This window comes from Rhopalosiphum maidis, chromosome 3 (assembly GCF_003676215.2).
Source record: "Rhopalosiphum maidis isolate BTI-1 chromosome 3, ASM367621v3, whole genome shotgun sequence".
Taxonomy (NCBI): Eukaryota; Metazoa; Arthropoda; class Insecta; order Hemiptera; family Aphididae; genus Rhopalosiphum; species Rhopalosiphum maidis.
Window position 1 is genome coordinate 28,225,046 of NC_040879.1, and position 16,217 is coordinate 28,241,262.

Consider the following 16,217-nt stretch of genomic DNA (forward strand, 5'->3'; position numbering starts at 1 on the left):
TGTTTTTTTTTTCTTATTTTTATATTTTATTATTATCATTATTATTATTATTATTATTATTATTATTATTATTTATGTTTTAGTTCAGATCATACTGATATATTATGCACAATATTATTCGCCTTTGTTCAGAAAATAACAATTATTAAATATACAATAGATGTTAGTGAAAATCGAATTTATAAATATTGTTTCGAGAATGAAATAAGTATCGTCATACGCTATAATATTATGATGTAATAACTATTTAAATATTATTGTCCTAGAGAGCGTTATATTTAAAGTAACATTGTTCTGTTACAAATAACAGTAAAAAAATTTTAATTCAAAGAAAATGTGTGTACTTTGTGTAAAACATGTAGATAGTTTTAAAAAAATATAGTAATGTGCAATTGATTTCAGCAGTTAATAATAATAAAACAAATATAATTTAAATTTAAACAGACTTTTGTTTATTTGTTGTTTTTCATTTAGGCACAACTATACCCATTTACTTATTAAGTGTGGCTGAGAATACACGCAAAAAAAAAATTACATTGAATATCTCAATATTTTGAGTGAAAAAAAATACTTGTTTAAGATCGCGGCTCGATTGTTATACATTTTGCAGAACGAAACCAATATATTGATTTTCAAATGATTTTAATTTTTCGTGTATGTTTGTCATTAATCCAGTGTGGAGAAACTTTTAGTATTTGCATATTTATTTTAAACAACCGTAAAAATAAGGCCACCTAAAAACAAATTTATTTCGTTTAAAGATAGTCATATTTATAGTTTTATGTTGCATATTTAATTTTTTTTGTCTTTTTTGATTTTTGAGGAATGTTTTTTTTTGTATTATTATACATTTTTAAAAATAATATTGATTAAAAGGAGACTATCAGTACTATTTGATAATATTCGAACGTCTGTGTTTTAATTGAGTATTTTAATATACAAAAGCACCGATTTACACAATTACCTATATTGTATGACGACGTTTTTTTTTTAAATTCTATTTACTTCTAATATATTCGTATATATTAAGTAAGCCTTAAATGACAAATGTTAAGAATATTTAATATAAGTTTTCATAATTGTGTCAAAATTAAAACTATAATTGTTATTCAAATGCACATAAGAAAATAATGCAGATCTCTTTAGTATTTTTATACAGATATTAACAATTTATGTGGGATCTTGCATTACATTTTTTAGAATAATACGGCAAATAATATATTGTTAATTGACATTTATAAAAAAAAAAATACAAATTTCAAATCTTTTTAAGTCGGTAGTTAAAAAGAAGTCAAAATGTTTAGAAAAATATACTATATGTTGGAAATTCTAAATTCGGATATAAACATTGTGAAAATTCCAAGTATCTCTACTTTTATGGTTATTAACAGGGCTCATAACTTCTAGCATTTGCATATTTTTTTTGAGAGGTCCTAGAGATACCTCTGTGAGCTATAAATTTGTTTCAGATACCCAAGAAGCTAAATTCGAAATTTTATATTGCATATTTTTGCATATTTCGAAGTATAAGTGCTATTTTGCTTTTTTTCTATTTTCCAATATTATTTTTCCATAATATTTATTTATTTTTTTTTGTTTTCAGTTCCGTAGCTTTTAAAAAAATTTTTCTTAATAATAAAAAGTAATTATAGTCGTATTAATTATTTATATTAGTAATTAATTCGTGTCAATTAATTGTTCTTATAATATTATAAGAAAAAACTATATATAACTATACGAGTTTAGATGACGTGCGACCTAGCGAGAGTGTATGCTTGATACTTGGTAATCCCATCGTTAAAGAAATTGTAGCATATGCACTAGTATTTTATTTTTAGTTTCTAGGTATTCCGAAACCATTATCTAGATATTCCGATATCATTATTTTCAGATTATTTACAGATTATTACTCAGTCGTTTCCGATTGTTCGTATTGTATGCATGCTAGTTCATTTCGTGAATTCGCAATCTAAATTCTATAGTTTTGTTCATACAGAATTTATTTTACAATGCCTAAAGAAAAACAATCTGTTTCTAGTCGTCTTAAAAATATTGTTCGCGAATTTGGTGAAAATACATTTGCAACCGACGCTAGTGTATTATTATGTAAGTTTTGTAGTATTAAAATTAACCACGAAAAAAAATTTAATATCACACAACATTTAAAAACCGAAAAACATATGAAGGTCGTTAAACGTGCAGAAAATTAAAGTGAAAAAAAAAACAACAATTGGTTACCAACTCTACCAAAAAGTCCTCATTCAGTAAAGATTTGTGTTTTGCGTTGTTATCAGCAAATATACCACTGAATAAAGTTTCAAATCAAAGCTTTCGTACATTTTTGGAAACTTTAACCGGAAATAATGTTCCTACAGAAACAAACTTGAGACTTGGATACATAGATGACATTTTTGACGAAACAATGAGTAAAATTAAACTTGAACTGTCTGGTAAAAAAGTTTGGGTCAGCATTGACGAAACTACCGATGTTGAAGGTAGGTTTGTTGCTAATGTAATTGTTGGTATACTTGAAGCAGATTACCCGGGTAAACAATATTTAGTTCATTCAGAACAATTAGAAAAAACAAATTATTCGACTATTTGCAGAGTATTCGACAAATCTATCGGAATCATTGGTATTCAACACGAGGATGTTTTATTGTTTACATCCGACGCCGCTCCCTATATGATAAAAGCTGGTAATACATTGAAAGCATTTTATTCCAAAATGATTCATATTACGTGTACAGCTCATGGACTCCACCGAGTAGCAGAGGAAGTAAGGGGCAAATTTAGTAATGTCGACAAACTTATTTCTAGTGTTAAGAAAATATTCCGAAAAGCACCAAACCGTGTTCAACTGTTCAAAGATGAAGCTCCTCATTTAAATTTGCCACCGGAGCCTATTATAACACGTTGGAGTACGTGGATCATCGCCTCGAATTACTATTGTGAAAACATTGAAATCATACGTAAAATTCTCGAAAAACTAGACGCCGATGATGCTGTTAGCATCAAAGAGGCCAAAAAATATATTTCCAAAGCTGGTATTGAAAGAGATTTGGCCTACATAAAGTCCAATTTTACAATTTTAACAGTTTCCATTACCAAGTTGCAAAAACAAGGGCTACCATTAGCTGAAGCTATAAATGTATTTGAAAATGTTGAAAAAGTTTTTGAAACCCTTCAAGGACCAATTGGAAAAGCTGTTTTTAATAAACTCAATAACGTCACCCACAAAAATGTCGGTCTTAAAATTTTAAAAAATATTTCAAATATATTATCTGGTGTAACTATGAACACAGAACTTGAACCTGGACTTCCTGAAGACTTTTCAACAGATGATCTCGTGTACTTTAAGTTTGCACCAATTACGTCAGTGGACATTGAGCGGTCGTTTTCAATGTACAAGACTCTACTAAGTAACAATCGAAGATCATTTCACTTTGAAAACTTGTACAAACATCTAATTATTCAATGTAACTTTCAAGGTAAATATATGTTTAAAAATATTTAAAATATATAGGTATCATTATTCATTATTAATTATAATTTATAATTTTTTTTTTATAACAGAACAATCGCAGAATAAATGAGTACCACAAGTCGTTTACCACAATAATTCCGATGTTATATTATTCAATTTTTTTTTTTAATAATAATAATAATTTTTTTTTTCGCATATTTTAGTATTTTTAGTGCATATTTAAGCGCTTATATGAATATTTTTAAGAGCATATTATTGCGCTTATAATAACCTTTTTTAGAGCTATAAGTTATGAGCCCTGGTTATTAATTTTTGAATTTCAACAAAAAAACAAAATCTATTTTGTCAAGTACTAGTTTTGTGTAAAATTGTCCCTTTTTTATGAACTTTTGAATTTTTCCGGGTTATTTTGAAAAGTATTGAGAATTTTTAAACCACTGAAAGTTCCAACTATCTATAATTTTTTACTAAAAATCACCCCTAAAGTTTAAAATTAAATCATTATTACGGCCCCAAAAGGTAATGACAGACAGAAAAAAATCTTAATTTTAAAAATCAATACATTCTGGCTCTGCACTCAGAACCTAAAAAAGAAGCCTAATATTATAATAATATTCTTCTTAGCTTTTCGTAATATATATGCATTATAGAATTACATATTTTTTGGTTTCACCACTATCGGATTTGGCTTTGCATACTAAAAGTAGAAATATAATTAATTTGAAATATGAGTAAATAGGCAGTAAAGAGAATATTGATATTGAAACTGTTAATAGGTACCTACCTGGTTACCTAATAGGTTTTTTTATATTATTAATAGATTTTTTGTTAATGAACTGAAAAATTGCTATTTAGCTAAATATACAATGCTATTAGATAAATCTACTCAATTTAGAAGAAATAAGACTTTTAAATATAAAGTCTATTCGACAGTTGTGAAATAGTTTAAGATTACAGCCAATCAGTGTTATTTATTATACTCGTACATCTATAATAATAATAATAATATATAATATACATAACAAAAATAAATAAGACACTTAAGACCAGTAGATATTTTTAGCCAACAAATGTTAGGTACTAATAATTTGTAGAACATGAGTTTGAAATTTCAAATCACAAAACTTAATTAAAGAGCGTGATTTTATCGCCCATTCAATATCAGTTTGGTTAGAGTACTCGAATGATGGTGTAATTGTAGATGTAAAAGAACAGCTCTGTACAAGCGACTGGTTATTTCAGCACTCTAGAGAAGCCAAACTCATAGAGTATCGCATTGGATGCTATTTTGGGCTTCTTCGAAATCCACTAATACTTACCATACCTATGTCTTGTCTCGAACTTTTTTTTCATAAGTTATTGAGTTATTCAACCGTTACGAACTAGTCTATTTACTTACCTTTTCGAAAATATTATCAATAAATTAAAAAATAAATATAAATATATAAAAATTGTATAAAAAATAACATGTAAATTAAATTGTATTTTAGATTTTTAGCGACGGGATAAATAATGCACTGATCTTCAACTATGAAGGTGGTTTCTGATATCGTAAGAATTTAAAAAAACAAATAACCCTGGATACTTAAAATGTTGACCAAATGTTAATATGATTATTTTATATACATGATAAAAAGTTCGTCCATGGGACACTATTTGGTGACCCATAAACTAGGTGAATCCAAGTATAGTACCTGTTATAGGAACTATTTTGACTTAAACTCATTTTAAGAGTTAAAATAATTATCAGTGATTGTTATTAAAATATAGTTTTAATTTTTAATCAAATTTTAAATTAAAAGAAAATTGTTTATGGAGAATTTTATTATTTATTATAATAATATCAACATTACTTTTGTTAGTTTTAAAACATAATTAATTATAATTCATAAATATAAAAAATATAAAATAACTAGATTCAAGATATAATTTAAGGAACATTTAAATTAGAAATAATTTTGTTACAATTCAACTCTTAAACAAAATAACAAACTTAATATCTATGTTTAGACTAAAGCATAATCATCAAAAAGTAGATACTTCCATAACAATACTTATAATTATTAGGTTATAAAATAATAATTAAATTAATCACAATATATAAGTTCTTTTTTGGATAGAAACTGATATAATAAAAATAAAAAGTTAATGAAATAAAATTGTAATACTTGATTCAAAAAAAAAAATTTTTAAATACTTTTATAATATATAAAACAATACTAAAGGTACATATTAATAATAAAATGTATTGATAAACGTTTATAACATTAAATAATTAACAACTGTATTGTATAATAACAAATATTTTGAGTATAAAAAAGTCTTGAATTTGATATCTGAAATTGTAATTAAATTATAACAATTAGATACTCTAAAAACGACAATCATGAAAAAATAGATTTACACTAAGCATTAAAAACATTTTTACTTCAACAATTAAATAATAATTTTTTTTTTTTTTATAATTTGATCATTAAAAATTAGATGATCTTTCAGTGAAAACCTATTAAATATTTGTTATTTTCTTTTACAATTTGAATAGTTAATGAATACCTAGTTGAAAGCAATATTTTTTCAATATAAGGATCTACTCGTTGCTAGAATAACTTACTCTAATTTATAACTTCTTGTAATCCTAATGGATACTTTTGGTAGAATATTTTATTTTTATTTTACTATAATTTCATAATGGAAGACTTAAAATAACAAATTGCTATGATAATTATTAAGTATTAATAAATAAATATTAAACAATTAGGTATATTTTATAAATATAATAATGAATATCAATAATTTCTATAAAGAAATATTAAGTTATAACTTAATAAAATAATATTAATATCAATTAAGTAATGTTATTCATTTTACCATGGGATTGGGTTTGAAGTCTTAGCTTTTGATTTATTGTATCTTGTAACAACAGACTTGAGCCACCCAACTACAATTTTTTCAAACTCTAAATCTGTGTTTATTTGTGGAGCATAACATTCTTGGACAACTCCTATAACACATACAAATAATTTAAATAAAATATTCATTATTTGAAAATATTTAAATATTTTCAAATATGTAAAAATCAAAAAATCTGCTTTACTTTTTAGTATCATAATCAAACATTTATCACTAATTTTAGACAATTTTCCTTTTCCTCTGCCAGTCCATGTACATTTAATTGCATATTCATCAGTAATAAATCTTGACAACGCTCGTATTACATGATTTTTAAAAGAATGACCACCAATTGTTTTAATATAAATTTCCTATCAATAATAAAAAAAATAAAATAGAAAATTCTAAATTAATATACTTCATGTCATTATTAAAATACTCAACTAATTTAGGTCCAAAGTTAAATTTGTTCAAAAATATACATTCTTCTATGAATTTTAATTCATCTGGACTATTTATTGGAAACTTTTCTAAGAACTGTACATCTACATTTTTGATTTGTAATAGTTTCGTTTTAGTAAAAACTTTTTTCAAATCTTCCAGTTTTGACAATACATCATTTAACATCAATTTTATATTTATTCCATTATTATAAATTGCATTTAACATATTTTTTATATCCAAATCTAATCATAAAAGAAAAATTTTCAAACATAATGTTACTTATACTTCATATATTAAAATGTATTTATTAAAACATTAATTAAAACAGATTAAGATCTTTAGGGAGAAAAAAACTATATTTACCAGTAAGAACAATATAATTATCAGTCTGAATGTCAGCCGAGTTTGGAGTATTTATCATTATCGACCTTTGGCTAGTTGCAATCCCATCATTGGACATATTAATACTCTATAATTAACAATAATACAAAAATAATGTAAATTAAATTTTTCCAAGGTGATTCTCTAATTCAATGTGTGCATGTCAGGTAATTGGGTGTTTAGTATGTATGGTGATGGTAGTGTAATGAAATATTAGAGAGCCACTCATGCAATTCTATGTTTATGACTTATAATCTTGCTACTTTGTTTATATATAAGCTTTTTAAGTTAGAATTTTGACAAAATCTTGAAAATTCATAAATTATTTTGTAATTAGAAATTCATAACAAAGCATGTGATGTATTAATTATTAGTATTTAACTATTATAATAATATATATTTATAGTTTATATTTTATTATATAATCATAAACTTTTGAGTTAATAATATTTAAGAATTCTTAATATATTACTGCCAGTGGAGTATACAAGGGGGAACGTAAGGGTCAGATCCTCCACATTGGCTTTTTATTATTTTTTATTTTTGCTCGCATTTGCAGTATGCACTATTTAGTGATATTATGATCTATCGAACTATTGAATTTTGACAATTTTGTCAATACTGAATAGCATTATAATTTTATTTGAAGCAAAGTAATGTTAATTTAGTTGAAATGGTCAATGACGACTATAATAAAACTTTATTATAGCTTATCTTATTATTTTTAAAGACAATACTTTATATATAATATGTATGTAGGCACTAGGCTTGACTAAAAGAGCAAAGAGCTATGCTTTCACGATGAATCTGAGTTTAAAATGTTATCAGATATTATCGTTGTTATTAAGATGAGAAATAATGAATAATGAGATCATTATGGCTACTCGTATAACATGAAGTATGAACTTTGCTTTTTCGGAAAAAAAAATAGTTAATTACGTTTGAATTTGTGCTGCGCCCATAAAAATAACGACAGTCTTCGATTCTGTTCATGCCACTACCCTGCGCGCATTAATGGCACCATAATAGCAACATATTATGTCAAAACAAATTTATTACAGCCGCGCACCAGTGCTAAGTTTATAAATACCAAAATAATAATAAATTGTAGATACAAAAATAATATTGGGTATAAAAATTATTATAATAAGTTTAATAATTATTAATTTTTTTAAGTTTTATAATTCGTACCTGTGGTAAACCACATATTATTTTACACAATTGTAATATTATATCAGCTGGAAAAAGTACGATTTTATTTTAAATTTTGAACGGAACAAAGATGTATTGATTTTACAATGTTTATTTAATTTATTTTTTTGTTTATGTGTACGCAAAACTACGAGGGGGTTTTAAATAGTAAATCGGATCTAATTGCGGCACTTAAAAACATTCAGAATTTAAAAATTATATTTATACTTTTTTTATAATTAGGGAAAACAAAACTATAAAAAAACCTAAATTTGTATGCAAATCAAATTTTGGACAAAAATCAATTTTTTTTTTTGTGTGTGTATAATTCAATAACGAATAATTCGTAATTGAAATTTACATAAAATGTATTACTTTATACAATCATTTTCTAATTACGATAAAATATTCAAAACAATTCAACGATTTTTGATCTAATTATAAGCATGAGAAATTTTCAAGCTTTTTTTTCTATAAATGTCGATAAAAAATTATTTGCAGTCAAAATTCTTGAAATTGAATATAAAATTACACTTAAGTTGCTCTGATATTGGTATAAAAATATTCATTTTACATATTATGCATTTAAAGTAAGAATTTTGACGAAATTAGTAAAAACCGTAAAAATTGCAAACTGTTTTGACGTTAAAAATTTATAAAATCTTTTCGTTCTATATCCCACTTAAGAAAATTCAATACAGGATTTCTCATAAGTAGTTTATATTGGAACCATAAAATCTAAAAATACATTATTATTTTTTATAGACATTTTAAGTTAATATTTGGTCGAAATGACTTATTTAAACAATAAATATATTAATGTTAATTATTTTGATATAGACAGTTTAAAACATAGTTCGTTGAAACTTAAAACTTTTAAATTGATAAATTATATTATTATTAATTTTATTATAAGTATGGTAAATCTATTTTTACTGTTTTACGGTATTTACAGTAAGACGCTATTAAATGTTGTGTTCAATAAGTTAATAATATGGTATAAATACTATTATAATAATTAAATACTAATAATAATAATAATATAATAATGAAACATTTTCGTATTATTAAAAGTAAAATAAATTACTTTAATAATTGTGTGTATCAAAAATATCATGAAATTAAATTTGTGATATAGGTTACAGACCGTTTTTACTCAAAATTGTTATACGTATACAACAGTAGGTAAATAATTGAATTCAAATTTATAACACCCATAATACTCACACCTGATTTACAAAGCGCTTCCCACTTGCCTACCTCTTTTTTTCTCTTCAAATTGTAGGACATTTTTCAATAAAATAAGTTTTTTAATTATCGATAAAGTTTTTTTTATTTTTCATAGAAATACACAATCTGTTAAGTATTTTAGTTTACAATAAGTTAAAATTTTAATTTAAATCAATAAATCAGTGTAACTAGTAAAAATCATTAGTCAAATAACATTGGTGTAATGGTGTATTATGTATAACAAAAATAAACCATAACAGTACGTATTCTAATTAAAATCGTCGACATTTATAAGACTTTTTTTATGATGAGACTGATGTGAAATTCAATGAATATAATACTTTAATATTTTTAAAATTAAAAAATCATGGTAAATAAACTGAAAACCACATTGATTTTATCAGAGAACAATAACATTTTGTGGCTATATTATTTATTCTATAATCTAAACGTAACCAAAACATAAAACTAAGATTATGTTAAATTTTATGATCATTGTTCAACTATTGAACTATTCCTATGAACTACCTATATTAATTTATAAGCATAGCATTAAACCTAAATATATTTCTTGAGATATAGAGGTCAAGGGGCTTTATTTAATCTTCAACTTCAATATTGTTTCTGATTGAAAATTGAATGTAGTTGCCAGTTAGTATTGACATTATTTATAGACAAATACAATTTTCGAATTGTTAATACAAAAAATGTCATCAAACCAAAAACCTCGGAAATTTAATACTAGGTTACTCATAAGTTGACATTAACACAAATTAAAAAAAAAAAAAAAAGTAAATCTACAAAAGAATTTAAAAAGTGTTTGAAATAAGAATTTTAACGAATTTTGTTAAAATCGCGATAATTTTACAAATTATTTTGTAGTTAAAAATCGTACATAAGGTTCTTTAAAAGTTTTGAAACCTATACAAATTTTTTTTACCGAAAGTCAAATTAATTTTTTATAAACGTCTGAAGCTAAATTTTAGCGACATTGCATATTTACTGATATAGTAACTATTTCCCTCAAACATGTTTTGTTATTTTGTTTTAATTAAAAATTGCATTTTAAATTTTCCGTTTTTTAGTTGTATTTTTAGAAATGTCGATAAAAAATTATTCGCAGGGTAAAAATGTTTAAAAATGTAATGCAAAGTTTCTAATAAGCTATTCATTTACTAATTAAAATATATCGTAATTATTATAATCATATTTTTTTTATAAACATTTAAAGTTAGAACTAAGATAAAATTCATCAAAATCTCGAAAATTACAAATTATTTTCTTGATACTTATTAAATACAAAGTAAACTTAACATTTTTTAATAAACAAATATTATTAATCAAATTAAACTAAAATGTGAGGGTAGGTGATACTTAATTTTGGAAAAGAACTATATTATCAATATAATTTATAAAACTAAAATTATAATTATTAAAAACTATTCAATTTCTGTTTTAAATAAAAAAAATATTAAATTGCATTATTAGATGATCAATTAAAACAAAAAAGGATAAATTAATTCTCATGATGTAGCTTGAATCTAGTTATTTCAATTAAAACTAATAATTAATATAATATAGTTATGACTTTATAAGGGTATGTCAAATTTAGTAAAATAATCAATCAAAAGTTATGACCATCAACATTTTCAAAACATCAATACTAAAATTCATAAAAAAAGTTATCATAACCTACCTCTACTGATTGACTTGAAGAACATGCATTGTTCGACGTACTAACATTTATGGGTTTTGATAATTGGATCTTTTTATGATCAATTTTTGTCCTTATAATTGGTGAAGTTTTTGTTGAAGAAGATTCAACTAATACAAATAGTTCATGCCAAGCTCTCACGTAATCATCTTTAAAACATTTAAAGTTTTGTTTAGTTAGGTAAATCCTAAACACTAATTCATTCTACAAAATAAATTTGATTCAAATATTTATTGGACGGGTATTACTCAAATAATATTAGCTTAAACCTAATTTAAAGACTTACCATATGGTCTATTGACAATTATTTTGATTTGACAGATTAACCAAGATGGATCTGGAGGGTGAGCTCTTATTATATCTTCACTAGTAATGTTTGGATTAGGAGGCCATAGACAATAAGTTCCATTTGGATTTATACTATTTTTTTCTAATAACCAGTTCATAGGTATTACACCATATTCATGGGATCTTGTAAAGTAAGCCACCACCCAATAAATCTAAAAAAATTAATTATTATTTAAATAATAGAGTAAAGCCAACTAATTTATATGTTTATAAAACATTTATTAATATTGTTTACTCAAGGAAATTGTATGTAGTTTAATCTGTTAACTCTGTTATTTTTACTATAGTATTTATTATACAAAATATCAACAATTTAATAGTTATCTTTTTGGTAAAAAATAAAAAAATAAAATAATTGCCTACCTATACTCTGTCTAGCGAGAGAATGCGCCGCAATCCGACCAAAATCAGTTTTTCTGCACATTCCTTAACGATACCCAGCCATAAGCAAACCATTTTTGTAGCATAGTGTCGCAGAAGAATGCGCAGAATCAGTGCGTTCTCTCACTGAACAGACTATAGTTTAGGAAAAAGTGTATGATAGAAGTAATTAACAATTGTTTAACTAGTACCTAAAAACCAACAAAGCAGGGCATACAACAAAGAACAAACAGAATATTAGTATATGTAAGTACTATATTCTACACAATATAGATAAAATGGTGGGAAGACACTATTCTCAATCTGTTTTTTTTTATTTATTTATTTATAAAAGCTATATTTACAATTTGTACAAAAAAAAGCACAATAAGTAAATTTGATAATAAAATTAGTAATACATATATCTTGAATTGAGGGAGGAAACCGCCCATCAACAGTACCTCCTATTATTTAATTTGATGGGTTCGTGGAGAGCCTTTTTTTTTTTTAAATAACAAATTTTGTTAGGTAAGGATGTCTCTTGGCCATTTTCTTTTTAATCTCCTTGGAGGGTTGCTGGAGATGGTTTTAGAGGACATGCGAGAAATAAGAGGGTTTTGGTTTGAATAGAATTTGGAATGGAACTTTTTGTAGTTTTGAGTTGCTATTTCATTTATTTTTGGCATTTAAAGATCCTTGTGAAGTGCGTCGTTGGTCATATACCATGGGGCTCCAGTTATTTGTCTAAGACATATAGACTGGAAAGCTTGAATGGGTCTTATGTTAGATGGTTTGGCTTGGCCCTAGATTTGAATGCCATATAACCTAAAGGAGGATAATAATTGTCTTGTATAATAATATTTTGTTTTTTAAGCTCATTGAAGGAGACAATAAAGGACAAAGGAGATGTAGCCGTGAGTTTGATTGTTTTCTTTTGTGTTTAGTGTGTTGGGCTCAAATAAGTCTTTTGTCTAGATGAACTCCTAGGTATTTAGTTGCATTATGGATAGGAATTGGTACATAATTGAGCGACAGTTGTGGGCATTCGTTTTTACAAAGAGAAAAATTTATTTGAATCAATTTAGATTCATTTATCTTAATTTTCCATTTTTGAGTCCAGTTGGAAATTTGATTTAAATGATATTGTATATTGTAGGTGGCAATGTTAGGATCTTTATTTGATGCTAGTATAGCGGTATCGTCTACATATGTCGCTAAAGTTGTATGGTTTGTTTTGGAGATATCTGATGTGTAAATATTATAGAGTAGGGGTGATAAGAATCTGTTTTTCAAAAAGTTCTTTTTCTCAATATAATTTTTCCCAAAAGTTATTTATTTTTTTCAAAATCATATTTCCCAATACAAAACAGAAAGGATTTATTAATAATTTAAGTATAATAAAAAAAAGTGTGTAAAAATTTTAAATTATGACCAATGGTGAGGTGTGCAATAATTTTATTGTCATTAACAAATTTAATAATATGTAATAAATAATTTATTATGACCCTTCCTTGTTTTTTCTCCCAGATTCAGTTGTCGTAAAATGCCCTTAGCATCAACTTTGTTCTTTTCCAAGTTTAGTGAAAAATGTATATAAACTAGGATGTTGTCATTCGACAATCATTTGTTGGAGTACTGTATGGTACTGGTTCCACAATTGTCAAAATTTTCAAAGTGAAACTAAACCAGGTTGGTAAAAAACAAGGCTATTCGATAAACCCAGCAATAAAAATGATTACATACGCATACATACCATTAGTCTAGATTTAGACTATTATCTTAATGACATAACACGACTACACACAAATGCCAAAATTACCAAAATTTTTGTATTGGAAAATATTAGATTTGTATAAAATATATTTTGGAAAAATTTATTAATGGTAAATATTTCAATTAGAGAAATTAAATTGGGAATATTAAATTTTGGCAAAACTGATAGGGAAAACTGTACTACAATCAAATAAAACTGCTCATTATAGTGTTTAGGTAGCTACTTTTTTAATAGCAATTAAATTATATTATGTGTTACCTTTGAAAATTTTTATTAAATTATTTTTATTTCGTAAAATTACATTATTTTTGATTCAGAAAAGTAACTTTAATACAATTTATGTTACTTTTTATTTATTTTATTCAAAAATAACACTGGGACTTAATAACTTTATGTCAATATAGAATAGCTTAGACCTTAGTAAATACCTAATGAAAACCAATAAAAGTATACAAAATATTTATTTAAGAAACAAAGAAGATAAAAATTGTCCAATACATTATTCTTTATTTTTAAATAGCAATGCATTTTAAAAGTTAACTAGTTTAAAATTACTATCTACCAATTAAAATAAAACTTATTTTGTCAAATATTTATTACAAATATATTATTTAGATACATGATATATTTAAATATAAAATTATCAATTTGCTAGGTTCATAATGTACATATAAAAAAAAAAAACAAAAAATATCAAAATAATAAATGATCAAATAATTTGATAATTTTATTTAAGAAAAGTACCCAACTTCGCACCTAACTTAAATTACATATAAATTATTTAAAATGAAATGTAATCACTTAAAAAGTAATTTTGTTATAGTAACTTATATTACTTCTTAACATTGAGCACTAACTAGTTACAAAGTTTATTTTATATTATTAACTTGATTACTAAGCTTTTTTCAGCTAACTTAAAAAATAAAATTATGTTTATACATATTAAATAGGTACTCTATATGTTTTATATGATAGTATTAAAACATTTTTATAATCTATGAATTCTTTATTACTTTTATGTCTAATCATACTGGAGTCAATTTAAATCAGAAAAATAAAAAACATTGCTCGATTTAAAAATGAGTATTTGATAGAATTATTTAGCTGCTTAGATACTACAGTTAATAAAATTACAATAAAAAAGAATGGTATGATGTGTTTTAATAAAATATTTAGTGATTATTTCAAATTGTTAATAGTTGCACAATTATTATTTTCCAGGCGGTAATTAAAAAAAAAAAAATGTATTAACTTCTTTTCGATAGTGTAAAGCAGTGGTTCCCAACCTTATTAGTTATGCGAACCACCAATTTTGTAAAATAATCTTTGAGGTCCACCTATATACGTAAGCATATATATTATATATATCTACAGCAGTTATTGAAAATCCAGAAATATTATTAGGAATATAATAAAAATATGTGATACTATTATTTTAAATATATTATATATTTAATATTTTATGGTTCACGGCTCAGTATCGCGCTGCTCGCAGTCAATGGGTTGGGAACCACTGGTGTAGAGAATGCAAGTATTTTTACTAAATTAACTTACAAAATATAATTATAAATATAAATTGTTTGTTAACTATATCAATACTTATAGCTTAAGCTTAGATTTTTACATTTAATATATTTTCATGGTGAGTTAGGGAAATTATTTATTAGTTTCAGGTGATTATGAATTAAATGAGCTTTATTTAAATCTTTATAATTGGTCATGAATATCCATGGCCACTTAATTTATAAGTTCTACAATAAGTATGTTTTTTCTTATATTTACACAATTTTCATAATTTAGACTGATAAACATATAATTTGTTTACTTATAGGCAATTATAATTTATAAGTAAAGTATATGTCTACTTCTTCCTAAACAATATTTGATCTTTTCGAAATATCAGAAGTATTATAATAAATATAATATCGAAATTAGTAATTTTATTTATCAAGCCGACGTAGATACTACAGGGTTGTAGTCCAAATTTCGAGTTTAAATCTGTGTTTGTTTGTCATTTACGTATCGTGTTAAACAAGTATTTAGCATAGGCAGTAATATATTTATTTAATTTTTTTTTGATAGGTAGGTACTAATTTATTCGAATTGATCTAACCTAACCTAACTTGTGCGTGTAGACAGTAGGTAGATCGTATGGTACACTCTACTCACCTTTTGAATACCAGCCATTTTAATGGTTTGCGTATTATTGTAGTCCGATTGAAATTAATTACAGAAATCTGGACTCGAAAAACTGTCTCAATCGTTTCATCAACGGCTTTGCAACAGTTGAACACACCAGCATACCACGAACGCGAAGAGCGAATGCGTGAACGTCGAACACTCGCACGTTAAAACGTACCAAACAATACAAACTCGTGAGTCGTCGTGCGTCCAATGGT

At 24.9% G+C, this 16,217-nt stretch overlaps 2 protein-coding genes across 2 annotated transcripts; one reads left to right on the plus strand and one right to left on the minus strand.

Moving 5' to 3' along the window:
* Nucleotides 1–2,707: 2,707 nt before the first annotated feature.
* LOC113558795 lies at nt 2,708–3,702 on the plus strand. Its single transcript, XM_026964344.1, has 2 exons — nt 2,708–3,491; nt 3,577–3,702. Exons 1-2 carry the CDS (start codon nt 2,729–2,731, stop codon nt 3,594–3,596), a joined length of 783 nt encoding a protein of 260 aa, XP_026820145.1. The 5' UTR covers nt 2,708–2,728; the 3' UTR covers nt 3,597–3,702.
* A 2,023-nt stretch (nt 3,703–5,725) lies between these two features.
* LOC113558696 lies at nt 5,726–16,165 on the minus strand. The gene is made up of 8 exons (XM_026964206.1): nt 15,988–16,165; nt 11,623–11,836; nt 11,319–11,485; nt 7,184–7,289; nt 6,821–7,062; nt 6,582–6,747; nt 6,356–6,488; nt 5,726–5,823 (listed from the first exon to the last, which is right to left on the minus strand). Coding segments are annotated over exons 1-8 (1,047 nt in total). The 5' UTR covers nt 16,006–16,165; the 3' UTR covers nt 5,726–5,822.
* Between the last annotated feature and the right edge of the window lie 52 nt (nt 16,166–16,217).

What these genes read in the sequence shown, in the direction of transcription:
- LOC113558795 (XM_026964344.1), top strand. Translation starts at nt 2,729, where the DNA reads ATGATTCATATTACGTGTACAGCTCATGGACTCCACCGAGTAGCAGAG. An exon ending in TATTCAATGTAACTTTCAAG is followed by an intron (nt 3,492 to 3,576) that starts GTAAATATATGT and finishes TTTTTATAACAG; the next exon opens with AACAATCGCAGAATAAATGA.
- LOC113558696 (XM_026964206.1), bottom strand. An exon ending in AATTGTCAATAGACCATATG is followed by an intron (nt 11,486 to 11,622) that starts GTAAGTCTTTAA and finishes AATGTTTTAAAG; the next exon opens with ATGATTACGTGAGAGCTTGG. An exon ending in CTTCAAGTCAATCAGTAGAG is followed by an intron (nt 7,290 to 11,318) that starts GTAGGTTATGAT and finishes TGTTAATTATAG; the next exon opens with AGTATTAATATGTCCAATGA.